The sequence below is a fragment of the Eumetopias jubatus genome, unplaced genomic scaffold (genome assembly GCF_037043125.1).
Source record: "Eumetopias jubatus isolate StellerSeaLion01/CBP00866 unplaced genomic scaffold, mEumJub1_p1.0 scaffold_9, whole genome shotgun sequence".
Taxonomy (NCBI): Eukaryota; Metazoa; Chordata; class Mammalia; order Carnivora; family Otariidae; genus Eumetopias; species Eumetopias jubatus.
This window is the reverse complement of record NW_028274815.1, coordinates 110543521-110556623: the sequence shown is the minus strand read 5'-3', so window position 1 is coordinate 110556623 and position 13103 is coordinate 110543521. Positions and strand designations below refer to the sequence as shown.

The 13103-nt window shown below is 36.9% G+C and overlaps 1 protein-coding gene and 1 pseudogene across 2 annotated transcripts in view; both read right to left on the bottom strand.

The window, feature by feature from the left end:
* The window catches only part of RNF24 (ring finger protein 24), a 76924-nt gene that overhangs the window by 4488 nt on the left and 59333 nt on the right, over positions 1 to 13103 (bottom strand). For both annotated transcript variants that reach the window (XM_028118633.2, XM_028118632.2), the window contains 2 exons: positions 11852 to 11894; positions 9797 to 9838 (listed from right to left, as the gene is read on the bottom strand). In XM_028118633.2, the coding sequence (XP_027974434.1) occupies positions 9797 to 9838; positions 11852 to 11894 (85 nt within the window). The remainder of the gene's footprint in view (positions 1 to 9796; positions 9839 to 11851; positions 11895 to 13103) is intronic.
* Positions 603 to 5398, bottom strand: LOC114220658 (small ribosomal subunit protein eS27 pseudogene; annotated as a pseudogene).

The following is a 13103-nucleotide window of genomic DNA, read 5'->3' as shown; positions in this document are numbered from 1 at the left end:
TGGCTACATAACTTCATATTCCCACCAGCTGTGTATGAAGGGTCCAATTTTTCCATATCATCAGGTTATTATTATTGTCTTTTTGATTATAGCCATCCTAGATGGTATGAAGTGGTATCTCATTGTGGTTCTGATTTGCATTTTTCGACTAATAATGTTATGCTTATTGGTCTGTTGTATATCTTCTTTGGAGAAATGTCTGTTCCCTTTGCTTCCATTTTTTTAGTTGGGTTATTTTTATTATTGAGATGTAAGATTTCTTTATAAATATTCTAGACAGAAATCCCTTATCAGATAGCCAACTGATTTTGACAAGGGTGCAAAAGCATTTCAGTGGCAGAGGGACTTTTTCAACAAATGGTGCTGGAGTACTTGGACATCCATAGGCACCAAAAGTACTATATCACCCCTAAAGCATAAACAACCAAAGGAAAAAAAAATCGATAAATTGGACTTCATCAAACTAAAAAACTTTTGTTCTAGAAAAGACCTTGTTACGATGAAAGGACTGATATAAAATATTTACAGATCTTTTTATTTTGTAGGCTTTTTATTATTGAGTTGTAACAGTTCATATAGTTCAATCTATATATTGTGGATACTAGACTCTTATCAGATATAAGATCTGCAAATATTTTCTCCCTGAGGGTGTCTTTTTACTTTCTTGATAATGTTATTTGAAGTACAAGGGTTTTTACATTTTGATGAAGTTCAAATTATGTTTTTTCCCTTTGGTTGCTTGTGCTTTAGGTGTCATATCTAAGAAACTGGGTTGTTTAACCCAAAGTCACAAAAATTTATTATTTTTTTTAAAGATTTTATTTATTTATTTGAGAGACAGAGAATGAACGAGAGGGAGCACGAAAGGGGGGAGTGTCAGAGGGAGAAGCAGTCCTGAGCAGGGAGCCTGATGCAGGACTCGATCCCAGGACTCCAGGATCAGGACCTGAGCTGAAGGTAGTCGCTTAACCAACTGAGCCACCCAGGCGCCCCCCCCAAAATTTATATCTATGCTTATTTCTAAGAGTTGTATAATTTTAGTTGTTACATTTAGGTCTTTGGTCCATTTTTTAGTTAATTTTTGTACATGGCGTGAAGCAGGGTTCTAACTTCATTCTTTTGCATATTTTGGTTATCTAGTTATCACAGCACCATTTACTGAATCAACTATTCTTTCCCTATTGAACTGTCTTGGCACACTTATTGAAAATCAAATGGCCATAAATGTATAGGTTTGTTTCTGAACTCTCAATTCTATTCCATTGATCTGCATGTCTTTCCAACTGCTAGTATCACACTGTCTTAAATATTGAAGTTTTAAGTTCTAAAATGGGAAGGTGTGAATCCTCCAACTCTGTTCTTTTTCAATATTGTTTTTGGATATTCTGGATTCCTTGCATTTCCATGTGAATTTTAGAATCTGCTTGTCAATTTCTACCAAAAAAAAAAAAAGACAGCTGTGATTTTGATAGGGATAGCATTGATTCTGTAAGTATTATGGGGGGATATTGCCATTCTATCAATAGTAGGTCTTTGAAACCATGAACACAGTAGGTCTTTCCACTTACATAGGTCTTCCTTAATATCCTTCAAGGATTTTTGGGGGGAAGATTTTATTTATTTGACAGAGAGAGAGCACAAGCAGGGGGAATAGCAGGCAGAGGGAGAAGCAGACTCCCTGCTGAGCAAGGAGCCTGATGTGGGACTCGATCTCAGGACCCCAGGATCATAACCTAAGCCGAAGGCAAACGCTTAACCGACTGTGCCACCCAGGCGCCCCAGATATCCTTCAAGGATATTTTGTAGTTTTCAGTGTAGAAGTCTGAGCTTCTGTTAAATTTATTCCTAGTTACCTTATTCTTTTTGATGCTGTTGTAAATGGAATAGTTTTCTTAATTTCATTTTTGAATTATTCATTGCCAATGCACAGAAATACAGCTGGCTTTTGTATGTTGATTTTGTATCCTGGACATCTGCTGAACTCATTTATTAGTGCTCATGATTTTTGGTGGATTCTTTAGAGTTTTCAGTTTTTATAAATTCATGTCATCTGCAAATATAGTTTTACTTCTTCCTTTCTAATCTGGATGGCTTTTATTACTTTTTCTTGCCTAACAGCTCTGGCTAGACCCTGCAGTACAATGTTGAATAAAAGTGTAAGAGCAGGCATCCTTGTCTTATTCTGATCTTAGGGGAAAAAGCTTTCAGTCTTTCACCATTATGATGTTAGCTCTGTGTTTTTCATAGATGCCCTTTATCAAGTTGAGGAAATTCCCTTCTATTCCTAGTATGTCAAGTGTTTTTATCATGAAAGAATGTTGAATTTTGTCAAGTTCTTTTTCTGCATCTATTGAAGTGATCATGTTTGTTTTTTTTTCCTCCCTTTATCTGTTAATAGGGTGTATTACATTGACTGACTTTCCTTTGTTGAACCAACCTTGTATTCCTGGAATAAATTCCATTTGGTTATGGCATATAATCCTTTTTATATGCTGGTAGATTTGGTTTGCTAGTATTTTGTTGAGGACTTTTTCACCTATATTCGTAAGGGATATTGGTTTGGAGTTCTCTTTCTTTGTGATGTCTTTGTCTGGTCTTGACATTAGGACATGACACAATGAGACAGGAAGAGTTCATCACTTTTCATTTTTTGAAACCTATGATAATGTCAACCCTGCCAGAAGCAGGATAGGAATATATATTTACTTGAGTTTGCCTGTATTACGTGTTAAAAGTCAGAAAAGTTCTTAACTGATGCTATTTGTGGAAAGCAGAAGGAAGCTGGGTGAGGTACCTCCAAAGTAATTTTTTGCAGCTTGGGGAACAGCAGAAACTTCAAGTCTGTGGGAGCAGTAAGAGCATCAAGATGTGATGGCTCCAGACTCAAACAGATAGGGTCACACCCTTTTTGTTTTGTATCCAAAATGTGTTTATTGGGATGGTTTCCCATTTTGATGCAGGGTGCTTTTAGTGCTGTTTCTGTCTGAAGGAACATTCTTCTGTACACCCTGCTTTTCCTCCTGTAGGTTGGCAGAGAACAGTGGAGCAGCCAACACACAAAACTACCATTTGTTCACGATTAAAGTTGGTGGTGATTTTATAGCAACCTGGGCATTTCACATCCATGGAGTAGGAAGTGGGGCTCTGCACTAGGTGCTTCCTGTGTTTCCTCTTCTCTTCTGGAGAGGGATGGGGGAGACTCTTTGTGAGGGGCATGTTCTTGTGGGGAGATTGTCACCATGGGAAAGGCTAGGGTCACATTCTTTCTTCATGCTCAGAAGCTGGATAACATGCCCATGCCCATTCTACTCAACTTTTTAATTTTATTTTATTTGAGAGAGGGAGAGAGAGAGCAAGAGAGAGCACACACGAGCGGGGGGGCGGGCAGAGGAAGCAGGAGAAACAGACTCCTTGCCCAACAGGGAGCCCAACGAGGGCCTCGCTCCCAGGACCCTGGGATCACTGAGCTGAAGGCAGACGCTTAACGGACTGAATCACCCAGGTGCTCCTCTACTCAACTTTCTTAAATATGAATTTCTACAAATGCAAAATAAGGAATACCTTATCTAAATTTTTTAAAATGTGAGTTCCCTTGGTCTTAAGATAATTATATGAAGTAACAGACATCTCAGTAATCTTGCCACCTTGCATACTGATTCCATTTACATTACACTGAGATTATATCCATAAATAAGACATGTTTGAGGGAACAATGGCTTTATGGGAACTACAGATGTATATTGGACTAGCATTCAACTAGTGCACGATCTCTAAAATGCCCAAGAAGGCAGGCTTTGATAATTTCCAGGTGGCTGATACAGTCCATAAATTTACCTCAAATGCAAACCGGGGAAGGAGAATTATGTGGGGAACACAATGTCACACAATGAAAATGACCCACAGCTCAGGTGATTCAGCCAAAATGGTTTTCTTTTAAATAGATTCTATGATGGGTACTCATTAACATTGTACCTTTTCTTGAATGGTTATGAAGCTATCACATCTTCTGCAGAGGCAGCATTTCTAGTTTAGAGGTGTCATTTAAAGTTGGAATCTTTGAGAGCTATTAAAGCAACCTAAAGATGGTTGTGCTACTCAGGAATGAGCCAACTTTCCTGTTCCAAACTGAACTACAGTGGGCAGTCTTTTCCATGGCCTTCATGTGTTTGTGTCCTTGGTCCATTACTGTACATGCCTCATTGACTTGTGACCTTCTCTCTCCTCTCCCATGGGATCAGTGTTCCTTGATCGAAGGGAGGGACTGTATTCTACCCATTCAATCTTTAGGGTCCTGTATACTGTTCCTTATACATGCTTTGGACTTTTGTTGTTGTTTTTTTTACTATTTTTACAATTCAAACAAACCTGGCACAAACCTCAATTGGGCTCCAAATATTTTTATACTAATTTAAAAGTAAAATTGAGGAACGTGATTTATAAGAAGACTGATCAGTAGTTCTAGAAATACTGAAAAGGTTTACTCCTCCTACATAAGACAAAGACGTGGCAGAATTTGCACTGCCAAAGCCACCTCCTCACTAGAGCAGAGGGAAGGGGATGAGCCTATGGGGAGGTGAGGAGAAGAAGGAAAAGATGTTCTTTACACAGGAGGCAACTCCAATGGGTCCAACCTTTTTATAGTCTCTTCTTGTGGAAAGCAGGGCAGAGCAGGGCCACAGCATGTCTGCTACACTACTCCTCACCCACTCCCTACTTGACTTGGGAAAACTGACCTAAAGATGGCCCTTCCTAGTCCTTGTGCAGTGAGGATCCCAGCTGCTGCTGAGATGCAGAGGGGAGCAGGGTCTCCTATCCTTCTGATGATACAGGCAATACGTGATGGAAGAGGGGATGGACTGAATTCAAATTTGGAAGCTACGCGGATGGCTCTACCACTGTATTATGGATGTGGACCCAGGGTTCTACAAGGCTATGCATATTCTGATTGGCCCATACGGCCACAGTAGGTAGAGGAGGCCTTCTCTGGTGTGGCAGGACAGAAAGAGTGCAATGTGGAAACAAAATCTGGATGATGGCTGAAAATTTCCCAAGCCTGGTGAAAGATAAACCTACATATTTATGAAGGTTGAGTAAACCACAAACAGGATAAATACAAAGAAATCCATGCTCAGATATATCATAATTAATTGCTGAAAACTAAACAAAGAAAAAAATCTTGAAAGCAGCTGGAGAAAAAGGACACATTACTGATAGAGGATCAAGGATTTGAATGACTATGAATTTCTCATTGGAAACCGTGGAGGCCAGAAGGAAGCAGCACATTTTAATGTGCTGAAAGAGGGTGCCTGGGTGGCTCAGTCAGTTAAGCGTCTGCCTTCGGCTCAGGTCGTGATCCCAGAGTCCTGGGATCGAGCCCTGCACTGGGTTCCCTGCTCAGTGGGCAGTCTGCTTCTCCCTCTCTCCCCCCTCCCTGCTTGTGCTTTCTTGCTCTCTAATGAATAAAATCTTAAAAAAAAAAAAAAGGGCTGAAAGAAAATGTCAACCCAGAGTTCTATACCAAATAAAAATATCCTCCTTAGGAATGAAGGTGAAATAAAGACATTCTCAGATGAAGGCAAACTAGTAGAATTCACAGTCAGCAGATCTGCTCTAAAAGAAATGCTAAAGGAAGATCATCAGATAGAAGGAAAATGGAATTAAGAAGGAAATTGGAATATTAGGAATGAAGAGCAACAGATATGACAAATATCTGGATAAATATTTATGACTATTCTTCCTCTCTGAATTCTTTAGAAGATACTTGACAGCTATAAGTAAAAAATATAACATTATCTGATGGGATTTTCAATGTATATAGATGTAATACGATAGCTATTGCATAAAGGGAAAATGATAAAGGGATCTATATGGTGAGAGGTTTCTACATTCCAATTGAAGTGCTAAAAAATTGATTCTAAGTATTTATTTTCTAATCCACTAAAATATTATACAAAAAGATAGAGTCAAAATCATAATAGATACTAAAAATGGATTACTAGGGGTGCCTGGGTGGCTCAGTCGGTTGAGTATCTGCCTTCGGCTCAGGTCATGGTTCCGGGGTCCTGGGATTGAGCCCCACATCGGGCTCCCTGCTTGATGGGGAGTCTGCTTCTCCTTCGCCCTCTGCCCCTCCCCCCGCTCATGCTCTCTCTTGTGCTCTCTTAAGTGAATAAATGAAAAATCTTTAAAAAAATAAAAATGATTACTAAAATGGATTACTAAAAATGTTCAAATAACCCAAAGAAGGCAGGAATAGGGAAAAAGAATGACAAAGAGTGGGAAAAGCAGAAGACAAATAATACAATGGTAGACCTAATTCCAAACATCAATAATTGCCTCGAATGTAAATGGTCTAAACACACCAATTAAAACAAAGATTGGCAGAGTGGGTTAAAGAAAAAAAAAATCATAACCAAAACTTATGCTATTTATAAGAAAACTCACTTCAAATATATAGGTAGACTGAAATTAAAAAGATGGAAAAAGGCATGCCATGCAAACATTAATCAAAAGAAAGCTAGAGGTGCTATGTATTTTTTTTAAAAAGGAGTTAATTCTTTTTATTTATTTTAGAGAGAGAGAGAGAGAAAGAGCTCGTGAGCATGAGTAGGGGGAGGGGCAGAGGGAGAGAATCTTTAAGCAGACTCCCCATTGAGTGGGGAGCCTGATGCAGGGCTTGGTCTCACCACCCATGAGATCATGACCTGAGCTAAAACCAAGAGTCGGATGTTTAACTGACTGAGCTACCCAGGCGCCCCAGCTAGAGGTGCTATATTAATATTGGGCAAAGATTTCAAAGCAAAGAAAACTGCCAGAGATGAAGAGGGATATTATAATTTCAATAAAAGGCTCAATTCACCAAGAAGACATAATCCTAAAAATCCTAAATGTGTATTCAGCTAACAGAGCCTTATACAAATAAGTAAATAAATGAAAAGACATAATGTGTTTATAGATTAGAAGACTCAACATGGTAAAGATGTCAATTTTCCCCGGATTTATAGATTTAATGAAATACTAATCAAAATCCCACAGCAGGATTTCTTCTTTTTTGTAGATATAGACCAGCTGATGCTACAATTTATATGGAAGAGCAAGGAATTAGACTAAACAGTTTTGGAGAAGAATAAAGTTGGAGGATCACACTGCCTGATTTTAAGACTTACAGAGCTACAGTAAGCTTTATTAGTAAAGCTACATTAAGACTGTAGTGTTGGTGAAAGAATGAGTGTATAAATCAATGGAACAGAGTGCATATATCCCAGATAACACACAGCACCCTTCTGCACACTGCAGTTTGACTTTCTCATTTATAGTCCCCTCTACCAGACTGCTAACTAAGAGTAGAAATTAGTATTTTATGCTTGTGTCTCTGCAGTTTAGTTTAGTACAGTGTCTGACATGTTTTATGTATCCAATAACTCTAAAATTATTATTATTATTTTAGAGGGGGGGAAGGACAGAGGGAGAGAATCTCAAGGATGCTCCACACCCAGTGTGGAGCCTGAAGCGGGGCTCAATCTCACCATCTTAATATCATGACTTGAGCTGAAATCAAGAGTTGGACACCTAACCAACTGAGCCACCCAGGTGCCCCAACTCTAAAATTATTTTAAAAGTAATATATTAACTTGTTTTCCTTCTTTAAGAACCCATTACATATAAAACTAACATCTCTTTTGACCAACTCCCCCTAATCTTTCTCTTCTCTTTCTCCATGTAACTATGTGTCCTTCTCAAACACAGTAAAACACCTTGTAGTATGCATATAAATCCATGAACAATAGGGTGTTTAGTTTAGTTTACATATGTCATATAAACATATCACTTTGTGACTTGCTTTTTTTGGATCCCACTAGAGATCTATCCCAATTGATGCGTTTACTGATAGAGCTCAATCCTTAATTTTGCCAACTTTATAGTACCTCATTGTACTATATCAGGTTTCCTTCCTTCCCTCCCTCTCTTGGTGGATAATCTTCCACTCGCATGATTGTTCTGTTGGTGAAAGAATGAGTGTATAAATCAATGTATATCATGTTTTATTTATTCACTCACCACTGATGGACATTTAGCTTGTCTTTGATTTTTCACTATTGTAATTATTCACTAATAACAGTATCCATATCGAAATTCCACATGCTTACACAGGACCAAGCTATGTTACTACTGTATAATTAGGCTACAGAAATGCACACATACACACAAAAGTCGGACAAAATAGTTTCATCACCAAGAAATGCAGCTGGAAAGGACCAAATGAATTGCAAAAAATACCTGATTGCCTCTAGAAGCAAGCAATAGAGCAAGGTTAGGTTATCCTAGCTACTAGTTTCAAATAACGGGGAGAGGGGATCAGCAGCTGGTCAGATTCAGCAAAACTGGAATGGGTAGGTGCAAATGGGATATAACTCTGATACATAATGATGCAACACAATGTACTCATTCAAGATAAAGACCCATTCTAAACTAGTGGGTCAGACCAATGAGGAAGACTTCTGCTCCTGAGGAACCTGGTTAATATTGGTAACATGTGTCAGAATATAATCTTTACATTTATGGTCCTCAAGGAGACCCCAGATAGAAAAGAGATCATCCTCTATTATTTCATGTTAATTCTGGGAAAATTTAAAAATCAAACAGTAAAAAAAAAAAATCAAACAGTAATTGATGCTTTGGATTTAAAAGGTTAGTTTAAAATGCTGTAATATAGCAACTCTTTGATTAAAAAAATATGCAAAGAGCAAAGCAGTAGACATTTTCAAAGTGCCTGACAATAATATAAATCACTCTTTTCTTTTTTTCCAAAATTTTATTTACTTATTTGATAGAGAGCACAAGCAGGAAGAGTGGCAGGCAGAGGAAGAGGAAGCAGCAGGCTCCCTGCTGAGCAGGGAGCCCAATGCGGGGCTTGATCCCAGGACCCTGAGATCAGGACCTGAGCCAAAGGCAGACACTTAACTGACTGAGCCACCCAGGCACCCCTAAATCATTATTTTATTATTATTCAAATAATTTCACAAATTAACTCTCTTTGAAGAGACTAGCAATGAAGCTGCCCCACAATTATGTAAGACAGATATTATAATGTGCAGCTTTCCAAGTCCTTGTTTTACAAACCAATTCAAAAACTTGGAAAGGAAGGAAGAGAAAAGGACCCTAAAATTTAAAATTCTGAACAACTGTAGTCAGAGACGACAAAAGGAGTAAAATGAAAAAGAATTCTTATAGGCAATGTGTCTGAAGATGTACAGCAGGATACCCACACACTTTTGTATTCACATTACAAAGCATGGTAACATAATGAACACCTGGGAACTAACCACGCAACTTCATCACTAGACAATCCCAAGGAGTCAAAGTCAAACTGCATTCTTCTCTATTGTATTCTCTTGCTTCACCTCCCCAAACCCCCACCCCATGAAGTAATCACTGCCTCTTTTGTGCCATTTATATGACGGGATTCTAGGAACATTTTCAAGAATGAAATTAGTACAAATTCATCTTGAGTAGAAAAACTAATTTATATCTATCTACTCATACCAGGGATAGCACACAGCATCCCTACTGCTATGAAATCTTACATCACCACCATCTCTATTAAAAATCTTCTCATAATTGTCATCTCATAATTGATTTTTATGTGACCACACCCTCAAATATTCTATTAAGCAGATCAAAATAAGTCTAACTTTTTTTTCACTTCTTGGAATAAAGATGGTTAAGCATACCACAGCATACTACTTCTATTAGATAATAGCTCAAGAAAAGATTAAAATACTTATAGGCAACTTACCTCATGTAAATTCAGTTCTTTAACTTTCTCTTTTAATATAACCTGTAAGACAAAAAAGTATGTTATGCCCATTTAAATTTATAATTAAAAAATTTCTCATTATACTAAAACATATTTTTCTTTTGTATATGTAGCTCACTTCTCCTCCTGTTCAATATTGGAAAAAATCTCTTTTATATTGAGACAGAATATTTTAGCCATATTTTTTTTAGCAACATTTTTTTTTTAACTTGAGCAGTGACGCAATGTTCTCCTGAAAAACAATTTTAAAATCCCTTTGAGTGTAGATTAAATTTCAGGAAAAGACATAAATACATGCTCATCTGGACCAAGTGCTAACTTAGGAGGAAAACAAATGAGGTTGACTCTCATGATTCACTAAAACACAGTATTAGCTGATGGGAATTGACTATTAATGTATAAAAGATTAAAAAAATAAGGTCAAGCTTAATTTTGCAAGTTTTGCTTATTTTTATTCATTATCCTCAGAAAATTTTAGCTCTACCTAAAGTCATGTAAATGAACTTAAAATTCACCCAGGTGCCATCCCCAACCTGTGGTAACTGGATACCAGTTAAAAAAATGACAAGTGATAAGAGGGCAGCAGATTATTATTTAAAAAGAAAATTTCCAGGGGCGCTTGATTGGCTGTTGGTAGAGCATGTGACTCTTGATCTCGGGGTTGTGAATTCAAGCCCCATGTTGGGTGTAGTGATTACTTAAAAAATAAAAAAAAAATTTTTGGAGAATAAACAGTTTATTAGAATTATATGCCATCTTAAAGTAAAAAAAATAGGTAAGTGAAATTTGGGGGAAAATCTCCCAGTTTTGAGTATCTTACATTCTTGAACCAAAAATGGTTTTCAGGGCAAATCATATTTTCAGAAATCACAACCAAAAGCTACCATCCAGCTATGCAAGGATGTACTAAATTTCCAATTCAGTATATTTTAAAAATCACTTTACTGTCTATCTTGTTACTCTTTTAACTCTATCAGTCAATTTTACTTGTTAAATGGCCATCAAGGCCAATTTTACTTTCTAGTTAGCTTACATCTTACATACAAATATCTTATAAGTTGTCAAATTTATGATAATATTGAGACAAAAGGATTCATTAATTTAGAAAACTGAAACATTCAACTCTATGAATCTCACATGAGACCTATTGGGAAGATGATGGTGTTACCTACGGACATCAGTGTGGACATCTAAGGAACTTGACAATGAGCTCAGATTTCAAAGAGACATAAAAGATGGACAAAGAGATACGTAATCCTAAAATGATGACATGGTCCTGCAGCATCAGTGTCAGCAAGGTTAAAGACCCAAATAAACTAAAGCTTACCCCACGACTCCATAAAAACAAACAAAAACAAAACAAAACCAAAACCCAAATCCCAAAACCAGAAAGCAAAAAAAACTAAGGACAATAAAAATAATTTCATAGTTTGGGTCAAAAGAAAATTAAGGAACACCTAGGCCCACTGTTTGGTGTCCGTGGTAAAATGTTATCAGATGACACAGGGAAGAAAAAACAAATTTTACTTGGCCATCAAGAAAAGCTAAGTTTGTTCCCTTAAAGAACAAATCGGTAAAGGAATGACAGTACAAAGAGTAGGGATTAACAGCAATGACCCAGGTATTTAGACTTCCAGTGGTGTGACGTGAGAGAGGAGGAGGAGATGAAATCACTATAATGCAACTGTTCACCTCTGAGGAACTGATATGTCTTCTAACGGAAGAAGTAACAAATTCATTTAATGGGATCTCTTAACTCTACTAGATTAACAGTAATTTTAAGGATTATTAACCATAGCATTTGCCTTTAGCAGTGTTGGCTAAAGTTCCCTGTTATATTATTATATCATCTGAACTTCAAATAATGAGAAATACTTAAAGTGAAGTTGATCTATTTTGTACTGCAAACTGGAAGTGAAATGCTAAAATGAACACAAGTAAATCCAGTTCCAGTTTAAAATACGAGTGGAAATCTAAGTTCTCATTTTTTGGTTAAAAAAAAAAATCAAGGCCAATCTGAGGTAAATTTCTTACCTGTTTATAGGCATAAAATTCTTTGTGTGCTTGATGTCTTAGCCTAAAAAGACAAATGAGCAATGTGATACTGAGGTTTCCAATACAACAATTTGATAAAGATCTTAAACAGATTTTTGATATTAATTTATATCATTTATGGTTTAAAATCCAAAATCTTTATCCTGAAAAACACCCAAATGACATATTTATTACCATGTTATGAAAAAGTAGCCAAAGAACCATAAAATGTTATGTTATCCAAATGTTAAGTTCAAGTGAAATCTCATTAAAACAAAATCTTAAAACAACAAATATTTAAATGAAGCTTCAATTCTATTTATATTGGTGACAGTCCATTTGTTTTAGTATTTATCACATTTTTTCTTAATTTAAAAAATTTAAGTGTAACATCCATCTAATAATGTAAAAAAAACCTTAAGAATACAGCTAAATGTGGGGCACTTGGGTGGCTCCGTTGGTTAAGCATCGGCTTTCAGGTTAGGTCATGATCCCAGAGTGCTGGGATGGAGCCCCGTGTCTGTCTCCCTGCTCAGTGGGGAGTCTGCTTCTCCCTCTGCCCCTCCCCCCTGCTTCCCTGTTTGTGCTCGCTCTCTCACTGGCTCTCTCTCGCTCTCACCTTCTCTAAGAAATTTCAAAAAAAAATACAGCTCAATGTTAAAAAAAATTATATATATATATGTACATACACACACACAAGTGTAACTATCACCCAGATCAAGATATAGAACATTTCCAGGACCCCTGAAATGACTCCTAACAATCAATATCTACCCCTAAGAGGTACCCACTATCCTGATTCCTATCATTATAGATTGTGCTTGTTTTGAACTTCACTTAAATGTTATCATTTGATATATGCTTTTTGTGTTGGCTTTCAGCTAACAATTACTTGTGAAATTCATCCACATGGTTGCAGTAATTCTTTTTGACTGATATATAGTGTTCCACTGTATGAATATAAGACTATCCATTACACTGTTGATGAATATTTAGGTTACTTCCAGTTTGGGGCTATTATAAATAAAGCTGCTACCTAAATTCTACGTCTTTTAGTGGACATATAGACTTAATTCTGTTGAGTATATACCTAGGAGTAGAACTGCTAGTCAAAATGCTTGTACTGATTTCCATTCCTAGATGTAATGCACTAGAGCTCTTGCTGTTTTACATCTTTGCCACTACTTGGTAGGATCAGTTAAAAAAAATTTAGCCAATCTGGTAGGTATTCAGTGGTATCTCATTTCAGCTT